Source organism: Trachemys scripta, chromosome 7 (genome assembly GCF_013100865.1).
Source record: "Trachemys scripta elegans isolate TJP31775 chromosome 7, CAS_Tse_1.0, whole genome shotgun sequence".
NCBI lineage: Eukaryota > Metazoa > Chordata > Testudines > Emydidae > Trachemys > Trachemys scripta.
In genome coordinates this window covers 123,080,340-123,104,394 of record NC_048304.1, presented here as the reverse complement: position 1 = coordinate 123,104,394, position 24,055 = coordinate 123,080,340, and the positions used below count along the sequence as shown (strand labels likewise).

The window sequence follows — 24,055 nt, the reverse complement described above, 5'->3', positions numbered from 1 at the left end:
TGCCCAGCTGCCCAGTAACTAATGAGGGGTCTAGCTTGTGTTTAGATTGCATTGTCTTGTGTGGGAGGAGAGGTTTGTCTTTAGCACAGTGGTTCCCAACCTCTTCCAGACAACGATGTCTTAGCCAGGCTTGGGAACAAATGCAGCCCTGGCATAAGCAGACATGCTTTCTGTTTGAAGTCAATGAGAATTGTGCCCAGTTAAGCCAGGGCTGAACTTGGTCCTAAGAGGACAGCTATATACTCAGCAGTGTTGGTTGCCTCCGGCTGAGTTGTGTGGATCTTGGACTGCTCTGAATCCATCTCACAATCACAAGAACAGTCCACACTGTAGGTTACAGCATATGCAGTTGAGAGTGGGTGACAGAGGTACATCAGGGATTAGCAGAGATGCTTCTTGTTATGGGACTAATCTTGCAAAATGCTAAGTGCTTCCAAGTCTCTCACGGAAGTCAATGGGAGTTGAGTACGCCAAGCACCTAGCAGGATTAGATTAGATTAGGATTAGAGCAGAGCTCTAAGGTAGAGATACTCATTGCTCATTGCTGATACTGGAGTGTGTATGTACCACTTGAAGAATCATTTTTTCACTGAATGCCTGATGTCGCTGCTTCACAGTTTGCTAGGCTTCTCGCTCCTATTGAGATGTCCTTGAGGTATGCATTGAAGCAGAGGCATTGGTAGCACCACTGAAGGATGCTAGCAAGGGAAGGGTGAACCTGACTTTACACAGTGCTGAGAAATTTTTACTGGTTTAGTGGAACTCTTAGAGATGACGTCAGTTTTGCCTATAAATAGAATGACCTTCCCCCTATTGAGCTGACTTGTAGCCCTGATCCTTATGTCACCAGTCCAGAGCATGCAGGGACCTGGCAACATAAGCAGGAATTTGGTAATTGCAGACATTAAACTTGAGGCACCTCTGAAGGTGAGGATGGGGTACGTAAGTAATGCAACGTAAAACTGGATAGAAATGCTGGTGGTTGATGTTTACTTTAGCTTGGAGTCAGCCTTTTCATAGAATCATAGAATATCAGGGTTGGAAGAGACCTCAGGAGGTCATCTAGTCCAACCCCCTGCTCAAAGCAGGACCAACACCAACTAAATCATCCCAGCCGGGGCTTTGTCAAGCCGGGCCTTAAAAACCCCTTTAAGGATGGAGATTCCACCACCTCCCTAGGGTAACCCATTCCAGTGCTTCACCACCCTCCTAGTGAAAATGTTTTTCTTAATATCCAACCTAAACCTCCCCCACTGCAACTTGAGACCATTACTCCTTGTTCTGTCATCTGCCATCACTGAGAACAGCCTAGCTCCATCCTCTTTGGAACCCCTCTTCAGGTAGTTGAAGGCTGCTATCAAATGCCCCCTCACTCTTCTCTTCTGCAGACTAAATAACCTCTCAGTTTCCTCAGCCTGTCCTCCTAAGTCATGTGCCCCAGCCCCCGTAATCATTTCTGTTGCCCTCTGCTGGACTCTCTCCAATTTGTCCACATCCCTTCTGCAGTGGGGGACCAAAACTGGATGCAATACTCCAGGCGTGGCCTCACCAGTGCCGAATAGAGGGGAATAATCAATTCCCTCGATCTGCTGGCAATGCTCCTACTAATATAGCCCAATATGCCATTGGCCTTCTTGGCAACAAGGGCACACTGTTGACTCATATCCAGCTTCTCGTTCAGTGTAATCCCCAGGTCCTTTTCTGCAGAACTGCGCTTAGCCAGTCAGACCCCAGCCTGTAGCAATGCATGGGATTCTTCCTTCCTAAGTGCAGGACTCTGCACTTGTCCTTGTTGAACCTCATCAGATTTCTTTTGGTCCAATCCTCCAATTTGTCTAGGTCACTTTGGACCCTGTCACTACCCTCCAGCATATCTACCTCTCTTCCCCCCCCCCCCCATCTTAGTGTCATCTGCGAACTTGCTTAGGGTGTAATCCATCCCATCATCGAGATCATTAATAAAGTTGTTGAACAAGATAGGCTCCATTAATAAAGATGTTGAACAAGCCACCCCTTTTAAACCGCTGCAACGGCAAAGAGGTTTGCACTAACAATCTGGAAACTCTGAGGATACAAATACCGCATGTACGTTTCCATTAAAATCTGATGACTGAAATACAAAGTTCAGATCATCTAACATCCAAGCATGCTCGAGTCAGTACACTGAAGCAAAAACTCCTCTATTTAAAACGTGGGTGGAGCAGAAAAAACTGTCACTTTTACTGTGTACAAATTGAAACCAGGAAGAAAGCTCCACATTTGCATTCAAATGCGTACAATGAATAGAAGCGGAGTTCATCTCTGTATTTCAACCTTCAAGTGAAAGCAACGCGGAGTCCTTGTGGCACCTTAGAGACTAACACATTTATTTGGGCATAAGCTTTCGTGGGCTAAAGCCCACTTCATCAGATGCCTGGAGTGAAAAATACAGTAAGCAGTGTGTGTGTGTTTGTGTGTGTGTGTGTGTATATATATATATATATAATATATATATACAGCACATGAAAAGATGGGAGTTGCCTTACCAAGTGGGAGGTCAGTGCTAACCCCAATTCAATAAATTTGTTAGTCTCTAAGGTGCCACAAGGACTCCTCATTGTTTTTGCTGATACAGACTAACACGGCTACCACTCTGAAACCTCAAAGTGGTTTAGCTTAATAGCATCTCCTAGTGGTGAAAGCTGGAAATCTAGACTAAAAATAGTTCCTTCACTAGGTAGGCCTACACTTAAATTTTTGGCTGCGGCTCAAAGTTTGAAGATTGCTAGCAACAATTGTGTGTGTCCTGGAAAATTTGTGGTGTCTAAGAACAAACAGTAGTGTTAGTCAGCACTTATTATCTGATGTCCAAAAAGTCAGGTGTGGACATACCCATTGTGTAAACCTCACCAGAGTAGTCTCTTGTGTGCTGGGAAATTCTGACTCCAGAGGTGCAGGGCATTCATGTGTTTGTAATTAAAGGGAGGTAATGCAAAACCTCAGAGAAGATTGCACAAAAAGTAATTGCTCATTGCTACATTCGTTGAGTTTATCTGTGGTTTGTAACATTGATACAAGGTTAAGAATTGAATGAAGAGCGGAAGTAATCTGGTCATTTTGCAGAGATAGTATATCCATGCTGCTTGTGCTTTGGGTCTTTTAGAAGCGTGTCAGAGATCGTAGCTTTAGTCACCCAGGAACTGATTTGGAAAGGAGCTGTTTTGCACTCAGCTGGTAACAGGTGGACTGCAAGACTGTGCTTCTGACAGCTGCTTAGATCCAAACCACACCCAAAAAAGTCATGGCTCTTGGGATCTTTTCAAGCAGGAGAGAGTCGATAAAGGGATTGAGACAGATGGCTCGAACCTGAGTGGAGTGAGCGCCAAATGTGCCTGGGATGATCTGAGCCGGCCCCCAGAGGATGATGAAGATAGTAGAAGCATTTGCATTGGAACGCAGCCACGACGGCTGTCTGGGAAAGGTAAGAGGGACTTGACTGAGTCAGTTTCCCCCCTCCCCCAAAGACATTCCCTATGTACTTGAAGCATTTGGTTTGCATAGCCTTAGGACTATATTCTATAGAGCTTGAAAGGGCACATTAAAGTTGTGCCCAATCTTGGGGTTCATTGCAAACCCCAACCCTGCTCAACTTCACCCTCTTCAGGGAAGGAGGGAATTTATTCTTTCGGGTGACTGTCTGAGTTTAGCTTTGGTTTGGGGTTAATTCCAATCTGAAAGTCCAGAGTAAAACTCAGGAAGCAAGCCCATGTCACATGAAACCAAAAAGGCTCATCAGACACCTATGCACAATAGTTGTTTCCCCCACCTGGCTCTAATTCTAATATAATATTTCCAAGTATTGGCTGTTGACTTGGACTGACATTGCTTGTCGCAACAATAACTCAAATGGTACCTGTAAATAAGGGGCTCTGGAGAACGGGCTGAGAACATTGGAGACCTTATAGTGAGGTGGCATTTTGGGTTACAAGTGGGGTAGATGTGGTGCACACATGAGTGTGTGTAATTTAAGTCTTGTTTAAATGAGATCTTTCAAATCCATGTAGATTTATTACAATAAAATGTGGGGAAGTCTGATTTATAGGAGTTGACATTAAACGCAAGTAATGATGGTTTCTGTAGACAGTTAATATTTTTCTTGTCTTCAATTTTTTTTAACTGAAAAATGCAGTCTTGGGGGTATGTAAGTCACAGTACATAAGACACCATTTCCCCCTCCTCCCCGGTCCCCCAAATGAAAAATCTGGGAGATCTATACAAAGTCATATTTATGTTATGCCCTTCAGATGATTCTGAAATGCTTTATATAGAATATTTCACTCCAACCTTTCACAAAAGTAGAGGGAGCTTCTTAGGAAAGCTTGCATGCAAATTTCCCTGTAATATATTTGTCTATCAGACATTATTGAAAAAATGTAAAGGTTAAGGACTGCATTTAAAGTGTATATGAAGCTAAATGTGAAAATTAAGTTTCAGGATGAACTTTTGCCCTGTGTAAAATTCAGTTCAGTTCCTTTCTTTCTTGGAGCCCACTCACATGAGTGTGTTTAACTGGCAGGCTTGCAAAGGCAAATGTAGAAGTTATGGGGGGAGTCTTTAATTAATCTGATAAAGGGATAAACTTCCATTGTATCACCTGGTTGGGAAAATTCTCAGCATCAAAGAGTTAGATGTGTCTTGAATTCAGGCTGTTCTGGGAGAACTTTTTCCCTATGAAAAGGGGTGGATGAGATACCTAATTGCTTAACATTCCCCCTCTGGATGAGTTCTTGCCAAAGGCTCCATCCTTCCTTGCTGGAAGGTTGGATATACATCGGGGACACCAAAATGGAAGAACTGAAATGGACTGCAGAGAAATAACTTCATAAGCCTGAGGTGTCATGGAGAGCACCTCTTTCTGCACCCAGGCAAAGGGGGTGAGCTCTGTTGAATACCTGTTATAGAAACAGACACCAAAAGAAGCTGACTCCCTCAGGTTCTCATTAGCAGATGTTTTTTTGGGGGGGGGATGTGTGTGTGTGCGTACTAAACCATGTTCAAACAAACTCTCTTTGCAGATACAGAGCAAATCAGGGAGACTTTGCGGAGAGGGCTTGAGATTAACAGCAAACCTGTTCTACCTCCAATAAACGCACAAAGACAGAATGGGTTGAACTATGATCGAGCACCGTAAGTAGGATCCCGTGCTCTTCAGATTTGGGGAAAGGGGAGAGTAGAAGAGTTGAGAGTGAAAACAAGATTATGGCTTGGTGGGACTATTGCATGGGGAGTAGGGGAAAGGGTAACAGTGGGTACTTGCTGCCTAGAAATGCAGAGGGAGATGAATTTTTCAGGGTGGTTTAATGGCATAGTAAAGAGAGATCTTGTACTGTGCGATAGTGTTCCAAAAGAAGCCCCTTCGCTTAAGTTGTTTGAAGCGGGACTGGAAAAAGCACCGGAGAATGTATTGTAGGGAACAAAGCGGCAGTATCATCCAGAGAGTTAGCCGGACTAGATAACACTGTAGATCTTTTTTCTACGTAACTTCTGAGTTGGTGAGTGCATGGCAAATTGCCTACTTGCTCAGACGTGCAGCATGTGCATTTTTGCCTTTTGAGGGCTTCCCACCCACTGAACGTGAGACCTCGTTTTCAGTTACCATTGGTACTGTTTGCCCTGAGAGAGAGCAGTGGAAGAAGACAGTTTAGCAATGCTGTCAAGCTAGTAGCACCACAGTTTACCTACCTTGAATGGTTGTCTCTGGAGGGTCTCACTTTCTGGACTCAGTGCATGTTTTCTCTTAGGGGGAGGGGGCAGGGCGTGGCTGGTGGGGGTGGATTTCTAAAGCAGCTATTAAAAGCAATAAATAATGGGAGAGGATTGTCATCTACATTTAACCTTTACTGCACAGTTCTCATCTTTTTGTTATCTTTTTTTTTTTTTTTCCCTTCTCCCACTTCAGACTTGATGCTTTTGTCCAAAGAGTAGAGGTCGCATGAAATCTTCCTTTTTCCATAGTGTCAGAAATGCTCACTGTCCTTCAAACTGCTCCTTTCCCTTCACCTCCCACTGTTCGCTGCCATTCCTGTGCTAGTTCATTCTTAACTGATGCGTCGTAGCCAATGTAATATCATTCTTAATACTTTGTTATAGTCCTCTCGTCCTTTCTCCCGTTTCTTCCTCTCTGTTCCCTGATCGGCTGATGGGTCTCTCTCTTAATTCATGATGCTATGTAAATATTAAGTAACATGAAATAGATGTGGTGTGGCTGTTTTTTAAAAAGGCACTTGAGATTTTTTTCATCATTTTAAAAATCATTCTTAGATTCAGTATAATAATACTATGGGGCCAGATTCTGACATCTTTATTGATATTGAGTAACATCTTGCTCCATGAAGAGTGGTCCCACGGAAATTTAATTTTTTTTTTAAACTACTTGTGGGATAAGATACTATTTGGCTATCACATCTGCTCCTTGGAAGGTTGAAATTTACCAAAAATCTTCCCCTATCATGCTTGTATGCTGATCTGTTATAGGATTGCTCCTGCGTACTGTGCTACTGGTGTGGAATTAAATAGGCAGTACATCTCCTATGTTCACAACTTTTCAGGGACAGCAAAATATTTGGGGTCATTGTCAGTTTGAGAAAGTGTCTGACATACAAGCACTAATACGGGACGGCAGCTATAATTCGGACAAGACAGGCATTCAGGGATCAGATAAACAGGGCTCTACTGAAGACAGAGCACTGAAGCATTGGAGGGGGACTTTAACAAGGGTGAGAGGTGGAACACCTGCATAAATATTGACATGTGTTTTTTTTTTTTTTTTTTTTTTAAAGAGCTCAAGGCAAGGAGGACGGTGAATCAAATATGGAACCTCCTGACCTTGACAGTGCCCATTGTAATGAATGTATCTCATTTCCTTATCTTATCAGTAATTCCCCAAAGCGAAAAAGATAGGGAATGACTGCTTCCTAGTATCTGCTTGCTGAAAGATCAATAAGTTGCTTTGCTCAGACTATAGTTACCACTTTGGAAACAGATAGCGACCCTATTTTTCCAGAATAGCGGATCTCATTAGGCTTCTAGAATGCTGTATCTTTTTCCTGGAGTCACTTTGATGATAGCTAGCACCCTCAGTGCTGAAAGAGCTCTCCACCCCCCACATCAAACAGCCATATGCTTCCCCCCACGTCTTGCGTTCTTGCTGCCACCTTAGACGTTGGTTTATAAAGCGGAGCTTTTCACTTCATGCTGCTGCTGCTTTTTTCCCGAATCACCTAGGTTTGTGGAAATCTCAACTAGGTCTTCTCTGTCCTGGGAAAATGACTCATGTTGGAAAATGTTAACTAATACATTTTAACTAACACAATGGTAAATCTCATTTAAGACATGGGGCAGTTGTGTTTATTGTTGTGCTAGTTAAAACGTATTAGTTAACACATTTTCCCAGTATAGACAAGGCTAAAGAAATCCACCTGACTGAGCAACGTCCTGCCCTAAGAGACCATCACAAAGTGTCCTTGGACTCTGAGCAGTGTTAGATCAAATGGTGGGAAGAGCTTCAGCACCATTGATATAAAACTGCTACAACTGGTGGCAGTTCCATTTTTTTGCATGTGTAGATGAAATCAAATATCCAGTCTTTATGCAAGTATCTTAAGTGACAAACAGCAAGGTTGAAAGAGAGGGTGCATGGTTCTCTGCAGACTTCCTGTGTGACTTTGGGCACCAGTTGCCTTGGGCTTGTGGGGCTCAGGCTCCGGGACTGTTTCATTGCTATGTAGACTTCCGGGCTCGGGCTGGAGCATGGGCTCTAGGACCCGGCAGGGTGGGAGAGCCTCTGCTCGGAAGTCTACACAGCAATGAAACAGCCCCACAGCCAGAGCCCCGTGAGCCTGAGTCGGTTGGCCTGGGCCAGCTGCAGGTTTTTTTCCTGTGTAGACATACCCTTAGCCTCTCTGTGCCTCAGTTTCCACATCTGTAAAATGGGAATAGTAGCTCTGCCCTCCCTCACAAGGGTGTTGTGAGGCTAGATATATTGACTATTGTGAGGGTCTTCAGAAACTACACTGATGGGACTAGTGTGTGATCATACACTGCACTGTTTACCCAGACCGTAAAATATCAAATTGTGGCTTTTTTGAAAGCCGTGTGGATAAATGCTTTAGGGGGCTCTTCAGGAACGTGACAGAAGTATTCTCTCAGCCAGGGTAAAGTGTATCTCATCCACTTTGCATGTTGAAGTCCACAGAATTTAAGGTCATAACATTTGTCCCAAACCACACAAAACAAGTGAGGAGAGGCGTCTTCATGCCCTGGACATCTAGAGAGCCTTGGCTTTTTACTTAGAACGTACCAAGCCTTTCCATAAATCAATTCAGCTCTTCATCGCTACAGCAGATAGGATGAAGGCTCACCCGGTGTCCTCACAGAGGATTTCCAATTGGATCACCTCGTGCATAAGGACCTGTTACGACCTGGCGTGGGTTCCGCAGCTGCCAATTGTCAAAGCCCACTCGACGAGAGCACAGGTGTCTTCGGCGGCCTTCCTGGCGCACATCCCTATCCAGGACATCTGTAGAGCCGCAACGTGGTCCTCTGTCCACACATTTACTGCTCCTTATGCCATCATTCAGCAGCCCAGGGTTGACACTGGGTTCGGCAGAGCTGTGTTGCAATCTACACGTCCGTGAACTCCTATCCGCCTCCAGGGGTACTGCTTTGGAGTCCCCTAATATGGAATGGACATGAGCAAGCACTCGAAGAAGAAAAGACAAGTTACCTTTTCTGTAACTGGTGTTCTCTGAGACGTGTTGCTCATGTCCGTTCCACGACCCGCCCTCCTTCCCCACTGCCGGAGTTTCTGGCAAGAAGGAATTGAGGGTGGGGGGAGCCAGCAGCGTCCCTTATACCGCACCATGCGTGTGCCACTCTAGGGGGCGCCAGAGCCAGCCCCTACAGATACTGTTGAGGGAAAAACTTCCGGCACCGGTGCATGTGGCGAGCACACACACCTATTATGGAATGGGCATGAGCAGCACATCTTGAAGAACACCAGTTACAGAAAAGGTAACTTTTTTTTTCGGTTGCTGAGAGAGCTTGATCCTGCAGTGTGCTCAGCACTGCGGCCCCAATCCAGCACAGCACGTTCTTAATTGTAAGTATGTGAGTAATTCCACTGATTTTAATCCCAGTTCAGTTTGTCCCAAAGTCCTAAGAAAAGCTTCCTCAGGGAAAAATTGGTTTCAGTCTAAACTCTTCAGAGCAGCTGTAGCACGAGTCACAAGACTGGACTTTCTTTTGTAGTTCTTAGTGTAGACGGTGCAGTTCCTCTTCTAAAGCTATGACTGAAAACACTCCGGAGGTTTAAAAGTGCACTGAACAATTGTTTCTCAAAATGACTGTTCGTTCCGTTCATAAACACCTATTAATCAGGTCATAGAAATTAAATAAACACGTGTCTAGTAATCTTCGGAAATGTTTTGTCATTTGGACCATGATAACAGAATACTCTGCTGTGCTGCTTGGGGAAAATGGGGCTTATATGCATAAATATATTCATTAGTGTGCATTATTTGCTGGTTAGGACCTGCAGCATGGTAAGTGCTTTCCGGACAGACAAGAAGGGATGGTCCCCGCTCCATGATGCTCGCAATCTAAGCTGCAAGGAATCCGTGCAGGAGCCAGATACTGCTCAGACTCCTGATCTAAAAGATCAGTGGCACTCGTAGAGTCAAGCTTTGTTTTCTATTTAATTTCCTAACGTAATAGATCCTGGGCAAAGACCTTAACAGCACTGGCAATTAATCCTCACAACACCGCTGGGAGGTAGGTACGTGTTCTCTCCACTTTACAGAGGAGGAAATAGAGGATAACTAACTTGCCCAAGGCCAGAAGTCCTAAGCAGAGCCAAAATTGGAACCTGGGAGTTGTTAATTCCTAGCCCCCTTCCTGAACCCTCTAGATCACTCTCCCTATGTGAGGGTGTAACAGGGTCAGCTACTCACTGCTTGGCGGCACCTTCTTGTGGCTCATCTGGGGAATTCGCTCGCCGCTGTCTGTGCTCTGTCCAGTGATCACTCAGCCCCTGGCCTCAATCACTCGTTCTGCGGCCCCTCTCTCGCTCCTCTCCTAAGCCACAATCATCTTCCCCTTCTGGGGAAGTCGTCAACTAAGGGATAGAATATAAATCTACAGCTAGTGAAATGTACACGCTAAGGTTGAAAATACTGCTGGCTACAACTCACTGTGCCAGTGCTCCGATACCTTTCACCCAATTCCCCAGTGATCTGACCCATTTCTCAACAAAGGTTTAAGCAACTGAGAGAGGCATCCTGTTACTGAGACTGAATTATTGCCTGACTATACTACTCCTTAGTATTGAGTTTAGCTCTCTTCATCCAGAGACCTTAAATAGCATAAAGAATTAGAGCAGCAGTACTCACTGCAGCAGGAAAAGTACTCTGTTCATGTATCTTTGACTTTGAAAAACCGTTTGTATATTCACTTACTCATCATTACATTACTTACTCATCTGGTTCATGGAATGACTAATCATGTCTGCCCACCCACCAATCAGGATCTGTCCATTTCTGGATCTCCTAACCCAGGACAGAGGTAAAATCAAACATCCCAGCCTGGGCTCACTCCACCTCGGGACCTGGTGTTTGGATGGGCATCAGAACTAGAAGGCTCATGTTCTGCCCCCATTCAGGAAACCTTAACCAAATTAGAAAGGATTCTACTAGAATCTGCTACCCAACCAAATGGAGATGACTTTTGGCGTGGGCACGACTCCTCCAACATTCTCCAGATTCTGCAGGCATTCTGGTTGTCTTAGACTATCTCCTGTCCCTGAGGGCTTCAGGTCTCACTCTTAGTTCACTATGGGTACACCTAGCAGTGATTAATGCCTTCCTTCCTCTGGTGGAAAGACATTCCATCTTTATCCACCTAACTACTGTATGGTTTATGAAAGGCTTGATCGGGACCTTCCCGCCAGTCCTTATACCTATGCCTCAATGGGACCTTACCCTCATTCTGTCAACACTCATAGGTCCACCTTTTGAACATATGGTGACATGGCCCACCTGTCCATGAAGGTTGCATTCTTAGTGGCCGTCATTTCATCCAGGAGGGTTTAGTGAGCTAGGAGCCCTCATGGCGGACCAACTGTATAGTGTTCCACAAAGAGAGTTTTCTCTTCATTTACACCCCCAATTTCTCCCCAGGATGGTTTGAGTTCCCCATCAATCAAATTATACTTAACTGTGTTTTTTCTTGAAACCCCACGCTTCCTCCAAAGACAAGAGGGTTCACTCCCTTGCCGTCCAGCGCCCTGGCATTCTACCTGAATAGAACCAATCCCAGTAGGAAATCGGAGACTTTGTGTTGCCATAGCAGAAAGGTCAGGTGGGCAAGCCATATCCTCCCAGAGATTTCTAAATGGGTTTCGGGATGCCTCCTAGGTACGTCTACGCTACCCGCCGGATCGGCGGGCAGCGATTGATCTAGCGGGGGTCGATTTATCACGTCTCTAGTCTAGACGCGATAAATAGACTCCCGAGCACTCTCCCGTTGACTCCTGTACTCCACCGCCGCGAGAGGTGCAGGCGGAGTCGATGGGGGAGCGGCAGCAGTCGACTCACCACAGTGAAGACACCACAATAAGTCGATCTAAGTACGTCGGTTTCAGTGACATTGTTCACATAGCTGAAGTCGCGTAACTTAGATCGATCCCCCCACCTTAGTGCAGACCAGGCCCCAGAGAGCTAGAAAATCACAAGAATCCCTCCCCCTGCAGGTATCACAGCTTATGCCACATGAGCACAACCTGCCTCCATGGTATCCCTATCTGACATCCCACCACAGGACATTTTCAGGGCAGCAAGTTGGATTTCTGTCCACACGTTTGCGACATTGGCTGTGGGTACATTGGCTGTGGATGCAGCAGTAGGAATGGCAGTATTGCAAGTATCTTTTATTGCCATCTTCCTCACACCCTCTTCCAGTCTGAACATTGTTTGCCAATCCAATCACCCATGTATGGAATACACCTTGGGGCCAGCACTTGAAGTGGAGGTTTTTCAAGATGTCATCCCTATGTGTATTCTACTACCTGTCCTCCATCCCCTGTACTTCAGATCCTGTTGGATTTGCGGTGATAGAAGGAACTGGAGAGGTGTTGACCCACACTGCCTCTTATAGCCTTGGTTGGGAGCATGAGGGGAGCTACTGTGCATGTGCGGGTCAGTGGACACTGCTTTGAAGAATTTCTGGACTTGGGTGCACGGCATGCATGCGTACCCATGTGTGGAATACAGATAGGGACCCAACAGCTCTAAGAACCTCCAGTTACAGCAGGTAACCTGCACCTTTTTTAAACCAGCATGACCTTTTTCCTTGATTGAGGCTTTTGGGGCTTCTAGTAAAGTGTTCTTAAACAATACCCAATTACCATTCACATTTTTCTGATTAAATTGTCCCTCTAGCTGATTTTCAGCCTTTTTTGTGTGTGTGCGCGTGCGCACACACACACACACACACACACACACACACACTGGTCTGGACTTCGTTCTGTTTGCACATTATAAATGTGATCAAGTCATAATCGTTTGTACCTAAGCTACCATTAATGTTTTAGTGCTGTGATCAGTTCCTCTATGGTTGTCAAGAGGAGATCTAATACAGGATTCCCTGATGTTGGCTGGAACACTTTTGAGTTAGGAAACTGTCATCTCTAATATTTAGGCACTCCAAGGATGCTTTAGTACTGGGAGCGCGAGTCCTCTAGCATGTCACTCAGATTGAAGTCGTCCATGATCTCGCAGCTTATTTTCTCAATCTACTACTCTTACTTAACCCAACTCCCATCAATTTCAGTGGGAGTCTTGCCTGAGTAATGAATGCAGCGCAGACCAGAAGCAGGTGCATTTTGGGGTGTTAATACATTTCAGGGGTATCATCAGGCCTGGGCCCGAAGATGGAGTGACTAGTTAGCAACATAGTGTAGCAAACACCTGGAAATGCACTGCCTGTTGTAGTATATTGCTGTCACCGATATAATAGCTTGTTCTTTTATAGCTTGCTCCATCTGAGAATCAAAAAGTACTTGACAAACATTAAGTGGTTAATCCTTATGACATTCTTGTGTGGGAAGCACTGTCTCAATTTTACAGATGGGGAAACTGAGGCATAGAGAAGTTGTGTGATTTGCTCAGGATCCCTCAGGGAGTCAATGGCAGCTCCAGGAATACAACTTGGATCTCCTGATTCCAGTCTAGTTTTAGCTACAGGGAGAATCAGTGACCCTCAGTGTATTAACAGAGTTATCATACAACTTTCAAAATGGTTTTGGGGATTGGGGTGGCTTGTTGCTGCTTGTACTGCATTCGGTTGATGTCCTCAGGGCCCCACTATGCTATGAACTATGCAAAGCCATACTAAGGCAGTCCCTGCCCTGGAACTTAGTCTAAATAGACAAGACATACAAAGGGTTGGAGGGGCACTGGAAGTCCAGAGCTGAGGGGACATGCCCATGGTCATAGTGTAGGTCAGTGACAGAGCCACGAATGAATCCTGAGTCCCAGGTCAGCACCCAATCCACTAGGCATTGCTGTCCCACAGAGAAAGTCCCCTTACCCCAACCAAACCTATAAAATAGCTATTGGGACAGCTTGAGAAGAGGTTGCTATAAACATGACTTGTTTCATAAAGAAGGGACATCCAAACTTGTGCAACCCAATGATTGTACTGGCCATTTTCTGGGAGCCCGAAGGGTGGTTGCTAATTGGCATAAATTGAAGCAGATTGCAGTCACCCTCCCCTTTTTAATTTGGACCATGTGGGCCTGGGGTGACTATAGGTCCCAGCTCATGGCCACTCGGATCAAGATGGAGCCTCGCATGCTGGAACCTGTCATCTCCCCCAGGCGTCTTCTCCCTCTTGAAGCAGGATGAGACTGCAATCTGTGTTTGGCCACTCGTGCTACAGAAGCCCAGCCTGAGAAATCTGACGTGGCTTTGGCTAACTATTGCTGTTAATCTTCATTCACAAGCTTTAAAAAGAAAAAAACAGATTCAGGCTGTTGGTAGAAACTGAAGCTGGGGGGAAAAAATAGTTAAAAGTCAGCTAAAGTCACCTTGGTAACTGCTGCAATACGCTCGCCCAGAACAAGGAGACATCAAACCCAGCTACAAACAGCTTTAAAGAAACAAAAAGAATTTAATCATCTAAAGAATTAATTTGACAACTGCCCACACTTACACCTCCCACAAGTCTTCAATCACTTGGAAATGTGCTTTAATCTCCTCCAACTCCCCTCCAATTTCATAAAATGCTAGATGTGCAGTCCTCAAACTGGGGCATTTCCGGTATACTGCTTACATTTAAATGTGCTGCCTTTCCAAACACTGCAGCCCTGGCTTTTGCCGACTTGTTTTTTCTGGACATAGAGAAACAAGAATTATTTATGTGGGTTGGATGAAGCATTAAGTCTGGAATAGACAAAGTTTGCAACAATGTACGTAGTAGTCATCTTGATCTAAGTCATAACACTAAAAATTACACCAGCCTTTGCTCCTGATTTATTTGGTGATGGGTGGAGAAGTGAAAGGTTATGGGTAAACAACAATTGGAGATATTGGTGCTAGAAACCAAAGTGTTTCTAAACTCTCCTTGAAAATTTGAAACTACGAGCTAGGCATGGCAGGGAAAGCCACGCCATGAACTTCTTTTTAATAACGCCCCAGCAATTCCATCAACCTCTCATCTGGACCGTCACCCTTTCTACGGGCCAGAACAAAGATTTCCGTTCCTGCTGAAGGAATGTTAATGTCTCTTGCAGAGTTGTGTGTCCATTGCACACTTGATAATCTGAAAGTCAGATTTAATTCTTGGCTTTTCTGTAGCGCCTTCCATCTGAGCATCTCAAAGCACTTTACAAACACCACTCTGTTAATTATTGCAATTGAGGGAGGTAGCTCCACTTCTCAGATGGGAAAACCGAGACAGAATTTAAAAAGAAATCCAAGGCTTTGTTTTCTCTGCAAAAAAGGTGAGGCATTTTGTTGTTGTTTTGTACCTTGAGTTAGCTATGTCGAGGTAAAACCGTAGCAGAGATGAGACATGGATAGTTTTTTACCTCCACTAGCTACAGCAAGGTAAAAACTACTTGTGCATCCACTAGGTTTTTACACTGAGAGAACTGCGGGCAGGTCTACATTAGAAGCACTACATCGGTGCAGCTGCACCGTTGCTAGAAATGCATATGGACTTCCTAGTGTGTTGTAAACAGGCCGGGACTTTCATCTGACCCAGTTACAACCAACCATGGTTGAGACAGTGTAGCTGTCTTGTCACCCAGCCCCCACAATGTCTGCACCCATCATGCTGCCTACCTGTGTTCGTATTAGTGCATTTTGGGACTATCTGGGCCACTGTCCCCGCTAGTGCCCTGGGGATGCGTGCACAGAGCAACAGCAGTATCCACATTGGGGGCAATGCACTTGGGGGTGCCTTATTATGCAAGGAGGGGGATAGGCAAGCTCTGCTACACATTCATAGTTGTGGGTTTACATCTATACAGCAAAAGGCATGTTACAACCTGATTCTAGGAATAGAGTGATGTAGGCCACATAGCTACTGTGGCTAGTGACTTGTATTAACTACCTCATGTGTGGACACACATGTCTTGAACGACCTATGTCACAAATTTCAGAGTAGCAGCCGTGTTAGTCTGTATCCGCAAAAAGAACAGGAGGACTTGTGGCACCTTAGAGACTAACAAATTTATTAGAGCATAAGCTTTCGTGGACTACAGCCCACTTCTTCGGATGCATATGTCACAGTGTTCAGAAAGTTTCAGTGTAGAGAGAGCCTACACCTCGATTCAGCTACCCCAGCTTTACTCTTTTAACATAATCAGATCCCTCCCCAGACCATAATCAGAGGAACAACCCACGGTTCAAAGAAATAACAAACATGGCGGTGGTCACTATTTTGGAAAGGCTTTTAGCTGAACGGATTGCTAATTATTTGATGTTACTTAAGTGTTAACTGCCATATTGCTTCACACATTCACCTTTTTAACAGAATGGCTGGTTACTGATTAATGTAAAGTCTTAACTATTTAGGGTCTGAAAAAAACCTGTTAGTTGTATTTCCAAGTTATACGTACGTTAGTGTCATCTGGTGAGCACGTAAGGCACAAGCAGCATTCGCCATTTAAAAACAAGAGTTTTCGATATGACCTACAACGTCCAGCCCTTGCCTTCACAGTGTTGTGGTGGTGTTATATTGGAGCCTGTGGGGCCTGATCAGGAATCAGAGTCCCATTGTGCTAGGCATTGTACAGACTAGTGAATTAAAAACAGAACAAAAAACCAGCCCCAACCCCAGAGAGCTTGCATGCCCTGGTTTGTGGCAAACTCTATGGAATTCTATTCTGTAAAAAAAACATTAACCAGTCTGGGTAGAAAAGGGCCAATACCCGTCTCTCATCTTTACTAACTAAATTGCTGAATAACTCTGGATATGCCCACATGTACACAAATTCTGCAATTGCACGTATCAGTTGATAAACTTAAAGTCTAAAATCTCTCATGTTTCTGGTGGCCGACATCCTGTTGGGGGGCTTGGTAACGAATAATTGGAAACTCTAGATGACAGGCTAAGGCTTTGTCTACACTACACCCGTGTCGCTAAAAGTCGGGCAGCGTAAACAAAAATACTTCCACACGCACCCCGGGGTTCACGTTGTGGACAGGAGAGCGTTCCTGCCGACAACGAGCCATTTACACTGCCACTTGCTGGGGCAAAACTTTTGTCTTGGGGGTGGGGTGGGGGGGGACTTTTTTAAGCACCTGTGAAAGACAAAAGTTTTGTCATTCAATTGGCAGTGTAGACAAAGCCTAACTTTCCCACAGCGTAATGTGTATATAAGATCTGATAAGGAAGTTCAGGTAAACCTTAGGTTAAGGTCAATTGATCATTAATCAACCATGCACTTCTTGGGTAATCAAACTGTAAAATGTTTTCTTCAGTGTCTGGCCCATTCCACTGCTTTAAGGCCCCACCTATATGGAGCTGTAAAATGTGTTTGCTGAACCAGTTTAAACTCTCAGGTTTAGATGCCAGGTAGCCTACAAAGGGATGTGTCTTCACTGCAGAGTTAATCTGGTGACTGGCCTTCAGATGATCAACACCTGGTTAGCAAAGCCCAGTTCCTGTGTCCTCACCAGTGCTGCACTCGCCCATGTGTGTCACTAGGGCTGCAGGTAGGGTGACCAGACAGCAAGTGTGAAAAATCAGGACAGAGAGTGAGGGGTAATAGGAGGCTATGTAAGAAAGACCCAAAAATCGAGAATGTCCCTATGAAATCGGGACATCTGGTCACCCTAGCTGCAGGGGACACATACCATGGTCTTTTGTGTTGCTTGGCTGCTTTCCCAATAACCTGGGAGAACATGTCTGCCCTTCTGGGCCCAAGAGGGCGGTGGGCGGGCTGGAATTTTGGAAGGCATTGGAAGACTGTCAGCACTCAAGTGGTTTAGCTTGTTTCCTCACTGCAGAGTGGGAGTAGGTTCCCAGCCCTCGTGAAAGCTTCACTTAGGTTTTAGCTGATAGCCCTAGTTGAGCCAGCTAGCCTGGGTTTAAAGCATCATCAAACTCAGGTGAGAGGGATGTGGATGGGGAGGGGCGTGAGAGCATTGGGTAACTCTGTAGCGAGTGTGAAGACACACCCCAAATCAACATCATTGGTGGACAAGCTGTTACATCATGATTCTCCCATTCTGCATCTGAGACAAGGCTCCATCTTGCAGCGTAGAAAGGGTCATGCCATATTTTAATGATGTTCCTGAACTGTCCTGTGACATGGTAACATTGTTTGGTCTGCCCTGCAGGATGAAATTAGAAGCACGTTTTAACTGTCAGGGACAGGTGCTTGGAGTGTTGTCAGCCAGTCTCCTTCCTCTCTTAGGGTTACTATATTTCCACAAGCGAAAAAGAGGCCGGGGGGGAGGAGCCCCACTCTAGCCCCGCCCCGCCCCCATCCACTCCCTCCCACTTCCCACCCCCTGATTGCCCCCCTCAGAACTCCCCACCCCCCCCCCCGCCCCTTGTCCCCTGACTGCCCCCTCCTGGGACCCCTGCCACTAACTGCCCCCCTAGGATTCCACCTCCTATCTAAGCCGCCCTGCTTCTTGTCCCCTGACTGCCCCCTCCTGAGAACCCCCTACAACCCTACCTGTCCCCTGACTGCCCCGATTCTTATCCACACCCCCGCCCCTAGACAGACGCCTGGGGACTCCCATGCCCTATCCAACTGCTCCCCACCCCCCTGACAGGACCCCCAGAACTCCTGACCTATCTAACCCCCCCCCTGCTCCCTGTCCCTGACTGTCCCAACCCCTCTCCACACCCCTGCCCTCCTGACAGCCCCCCCCAGAACCCCAGGCCCATCTAACCCTCCCTGTCCCAACCTCTCTCGACACCCCTGCCCCCCTGACAGCCCCCGCCCCCAAACTCCCAACCCATCCAACGCCCCCCTCCCTGTCCCCTGACCAGGGCCGGCTTTAAAGAGCCTAGGAATCGGGCTGCGCTTCGTCCGGGGTTGCGGGGCTTGGGGCCAGGCGTGCTCGGCCGGGGCTGGGCCGGCGCTTCTGGGTCCCGGGCCGGAGGCAGGGCCGGGCTGAGGCGCTCAGCCGGAACCGGGGCCGGAGCCACTGGGGCCCGAGCTGGGCCGGAGCCGCTGGGCGCAGCTCGGCCAGGGCCGTGCCTTCCCGGAGCTCTCCTTCCCCCCCCCCCCCCGCCCCAGCTTACCTGCTGCTGCTGCCTCCCCCTTGCCCCTGCTTCTTTTCAGACTTCCCGCGAAGATCTGATTCGTGGGGAGGGGGAGGAGCAGGGGGTGGAGCGTTCAGGGGAGGAGAGGAGGGGGAAGACAGCTGCGGGGCCGGACAGTGTGGTAAGGCTGCAGGGGATGGGGGGAGCCGGGAAGGGGCTTTGGGTGCCCAGCGGCGCTTGGCCGTCGCTTTTCTGTCTATAAATAGCCGATCGGGGGGAAATCCCGGACGTTTTTAGATTTTTAAAAATCTCCCCGGCCGGCTATTTATAGACCGAAAAGCCGGACATGTCCGGGGAAATCCGGACATATGGTAGCCCTATCCTCTCTCCTCTCCTCTCCCCAACCAAATACAATGATTCTGTAGTGTAGTGGTTTGAGCATTGGCCTCCTAAACCCAGGGTTGTGAGTTCAATCCTTGAGGGGGCCACTTAGGGATCTGGGGCAAAAATCAGTACTTTGGTCCTGCTAGTGAAGGCAGGGGGCTGGACTCAATGACCTTTCGGGGTCCCTTCCAGTTCTATGGGATAGGTACATCTCCATATATTATAAACCAAGATTGACAGATAAGAGATGTAAACCCTGTCTCTTCTGACATCATGTAAGTTGATGGCACTCTATATGTGCCTCCCTTTCCAGCCAGTTGGCCTCTTTGCTGTCTCCACCCCTTCCTGTCCTTGATCCCAGTCCTTCTGCTCACTCAGTGCTTTTTGTTTGATGTGTTTTGGGGGGAGGGGTTTTCCTATTGCATGTAAGATCCTTGGATCAGGCACCATCTTTTCCTGTGTTCTCTACAAACACACAAGGAATTATAATGCTGCTCTTTAAACATACAAAGTATTTTAGTTTATGATCTGGTATTTTGAGATATCTACCTGATTATACTGAAGATTCTGTCTTGTGAAGTTCGTAATTGCAGAATGTAACCTCTAAGTTAAACAACATTACCGTGCCCTTGTAAAATATAGTATAAAGACTGCATTGTTTTAAAGCAGCTCTACTTCAAAGGGAAAACGGTCTACAAATATTCTGTGAATTGTGTGTGGCTTTTGTACTTTGAATATTGTACTTAATGCTAGCAGAAGTTAGAGGGTTTAAGAACTGGTTATGCAACATCTAAAGCCTGTGGTTGGTCTGATGAAGGAAAAGGGTTGGGTTGATTCAGATTGTCTCTTTACTATAGGTCTCTAACGCTAAGCTGCTATAGCAGTGAGTCAGGACAGCACAGAGCTTTCTGGACAGCCCCGTTTCTTAAAGAATACTAGAAATGGGGCGTGGGGTGACCTGCTAGGTCCCGCAGGCTTGCCTCTGCCCAGGCAGCATTGTACCTTACAGAACATTCTGTCATGCTTCTGGCTTCATGGTGTAATTTTACTCCCATTCTTTATTAAACTTTATTTCCAGAACTTTTAAGGTCACTAGATCAAGATGAAGCATTGCATGCTAGGATCAGTAGTCTGTGGGCCACACTTGTAAAATGGAGACATGGGTGGCTTGCAATTAGCTATGTCCTTCTGGCAAGCTGTTGTGGTGTCCTTCTGTTAGACAGCTTTCACGGAACTGCTCTAAATAATCACTGAATTTTTCTGCTGTCTTTTCGCAAGGCTGACAATAGTTGGAACGTGGGTCTCAGGTTCTAAATAGGTGTACACTGTTTTTTCTCTTAGAAGCCGTAAGGATAGTTTAGAGAGCGAGAGCTCAGCAGCTATCATTCCTCACGAGCTAATCCGCACAAGACAGCTTGAGAGCGTGCACCTGAAATTCAACCAGGAGTCTGGAGCACTGATTCCACTTTGTCTAAGGTGAGAGGAGCTGGTTTCTTTCTGAGCTCTGCTTTAATGGCTGCAATTCTGCCTTGTGGCCTTCTTTCTTCATACAGATGATCCTATATAGATTTTTAAAAGACCAGAGCTGAGACTCTTTGCCAAAAACATTAGAAACAGATGACACTATCCACAGACCTGAGGAAGAGCTCTGTGTAGCTCAAAAGCTTGTCTTTTTCACCAACAGAAGTTGGTCCAATGAAAAATATTACTTCATCCACCTTGTCTTTCTATTGTGCACCTAAGTTCATCATGCCAAAATTGTTTCCCATGTTTTATGTTGGGGGTTGAAACAGCAGAGTTTTTTGATCAAACTAATGCTGCTAAGTATCTTATCAAATTAAGGGATGGCTCCTACGGTCCTGTCACATAAATCCCTTAAGACATTAACTTTAACTTGTGCAGTTTTAGGGCAAACATTTGCCATCAGTTGTGCACACAGTTTTGTATATGCAAATTCTGTCATTGGTATCCCTAAATCCACATGTTGCACTGCACTTATACTGTAAAGGCTGTATCTTGAGAAGTTGCACCTAAGGAGGGGATCAGGGTTTTGACCAGTCAGTGACCTGTCTAAATCTCCAGAAAATTCAGCTAGTGACTTTTTTGTTTAAATGCTTTTGACAGAAATTGTAAGAGAGTTCTGGTCTTTGAGTTTCAGAGTAAACTGAAGGCCACTAATTCTTATTGAGTTAACAATAATATTTTTTGTTGACTACTTTTAAAATTAAAAATGCAATAAAGGATGCAGTAACTTGCCTCTAAACTCTTTTCTCTCAGATGTACTGGTCAGCCTGACATCACTAGATATTTATGATTTGAATTGTGCAACATCATAAATTAAGGACTTGTCTACATGGGTACATCCAGGAAGGTTAATCCAAATGACAAAAAGTGTGAATTTGCAGAGGATTAGTTAAACCGCATTAAACACCTGTGTAAACACCCGCCTTCAGAATTAAGGTCACTTTAATTCTAATTAATAGCAGCCATGCAGGGATTTAATACGATTTAACTAATCCACTTCAAATTCACGCCTATTGTTAATTCAGATTATTTTTCCTGGATGTCCAGGAAAGATAGACTTGTGGCTAATGCACAGGGCTGGGAATAGGATCCGGATTCTATCACTAGTTGTTTACACCAGGTCATATGGGAAGTCACTTAACTTCTCTGTGCCTTAATTAGCTCCAGCTGTAAAACGGGGATAACATATTCACATCTCCCTGAGGCTGTGAACTTCAATGCCTTTGGTGTGACTTGAGATTCCCACACGGAAAGCACCGTCGCAATGAATTATTATTTATTATAGATGAACAAACATGTATCTCTTCTCCTAAACGTTTTATTTAACATGAGTCCACTGGCACAGACTAAATTTAATAAGTTACAAGGTAATGGATTAATATATAACATGAGCTATTAATTTGTAGAAGTTATTATCCTAGTGGGACTGCTTTGTGCCACCACAGAAGAGATGTGGATTCTGGACTCGGTCCTGCTGGTGTTCTCTGAGCTGATGGAGTTGGGAGTACTGTGCCTTATGCATCAGTGGCAGGGACTGGTGCAAATGGGATACTAATAAAGTCCCAATCAGTCTTCCTCGACTAGAAGCATTGTAATGTGGAAGTGGAGCCTTGGGATTGAGGGTGTGAGAGCACATGTGCACTTCCAGAGTTCCAGAAGAGACTTGTGACCCGCACTAAGGGACAAGGCTGTGAAAGTCCTTCGTACATTCACTGAGAATTAGTGGTTACTGGGGTGTGACGTATTCCTAAGGGTGATCACAGATGCTCCAGTTTATATCTTGTGGTGGGTCTGTACTGACCTGCTTGTGACCTCCGTTTATGTATGTGTGTTCTATTCTCCAGGGGCAGGCTGTTACATGGACGGCACTTTACATATAAAAGTATTACAGGGGATACAGCAATCACATTTGTATCGACAGGAGTAGAAGGAGCCTTTGCTACAGAGGAGCATCCTTATGCAGCCCATGGGCCTTGGTTACAAGTAAGAGCCTCTTTTTTCTTCTTCCTCTTTGACCTCCTTCCTTTTCTGTTCCTTCAAAAAACAATCCCTGTGTACAGCTTTCTCTGGCCTACAAATCTTACAACAAAGCTAGACATCCTGCTGCAGCTTTCCTGACCATCAACACCTGATTCTTACGATACTCTCAGTAGCTCCAGAAATGATTAAAAATGTAGAACTAGTCCTCGTTAGGTGAATGGAATTTGAAATATAAAACGTTGGTTGGCAATTTCTAATTTCTTAAATGAATACAGCAATTTTCATCTCTCAGAGGCCCGGATCACTTTACAAATTCTACATATTTCGGTTACATTTTAAATTTAAAAGTTAAAAATTTTTTAAATTAAATTAAATTTTAAATTTATGGAGATATCCTATCTCCTAGAACGGACCTTGAAGGTCATCGAATCCAGCCCCCTGCCTTCACTAACAGGACCAAGTACTGATTTTGCCCCAGATCCCTAAGTAGCCCCCTCAAGGATTGAACTCACAACCCTGGGTTTAGTAGGCCAATGCTCAAACCACTGAGCTATCCCTCCTCCCCACTGTAGTGGTTCCTGCCACTACAGTGCAAATACCTTAGGGGTGAAAACTAATAGGGGAATTCAGGGAGGCAGAATGGAGTTACCTAAACTAATAGCCAGGGCCATCAGGGTGAACAGCTTAATCTTTGGGAAAAGTTATAGGCTCTTTAGTGATTGGAAGTGTTCCGGAACCCTGTCTTAAATTGTCCCCAAAACAGGGCACTAACCGCTGCACATCATCCTATAGCCCCCTCACCACCTCAAATCCCCACACAACTTCTTGCACCAGCACCCTGGATTTCCCTTGGAGTTTCCCCATCCACATGCTAGCAAGGGTCAACCCTGGTTAGCTTAAGACCACCAGTGGTGGGATGTCATAGACCTTTCCTAGTCGTGTTTATGGCCAAGCAAAAATAAAATAGCTTTGGGCGAAAAGCTCCCTTTCTAAAGAATTAGACGCCTGGTGCGCGCTCTCTCTCTGTTTATTGTACACTGTTCCTCCAAGGTGCACTTCTGTTTGAACACGATTTAGGATCCTATTGTTCCAGTATCACAATTAAGCTGGCTATGGCTAGTATTCAAGGCACCACAATGTATATGTTCACAAATGTGCAGGAAGCCAGGCATGCAAATCTGTAACTCCTAAAGGAGCTGACTGGGTAGCACGGCGCTCTCACAATGATTAACAGGGAATGGTCGGTTTAAGAGGTGGGTCATTCACTGTTTGCTTGTGCTCACCAACACATGACACACAAGATCTTGTGACTGTGTTAACCCCAAACATAACAGTATTTGTTTGAGTTTACACCACGTCCTGAAATGTATTAATGTGTAGAGATGCCAGGTAGCCTCTAAAG

At 45.5% G+C, this 24,055-nt stretch overlaps 1 protein-coding gene across 3 annotated transcripts in view; it reads left to right on the top strand.

Annotated features, from left to right (window-relative positions):
- The window catches only part of SUFU (SUFU negative regulator of hedgehog signaling), a 130,789-nt gene that overhangs the window by 80,964 nt on the left and 25,770 nt on the right, over positions 1 to 24,055 (top strand). For 2 of the 3 annotated variants that reach the window (XM_034775223.1, XM_034775225.1), the window contains 4 exons: positions 3,304 to 3,460; positions 5,055 to 5,166; positions 20,491 to 20,625; positions 22,518 to 22,656. In XM_034775223.1, the coding sequence (XP_034631114.1) occupies positions 3,304 to 3,460; positions 5,055 to 5,166; positions 20,491 to 20,625; positions 22,518 to 22,656 (543 nt within the window). The remainder of the gene's footprint in view (positions 1 to 3,303; positions 3,461 to 5,054; positions 5,167 to 20,490; positions 20,626 to 22,517; positions 22,657 to 24,055) is intronic. The other variant, XM_034775224.1, reaches the window with a different exon arrangement.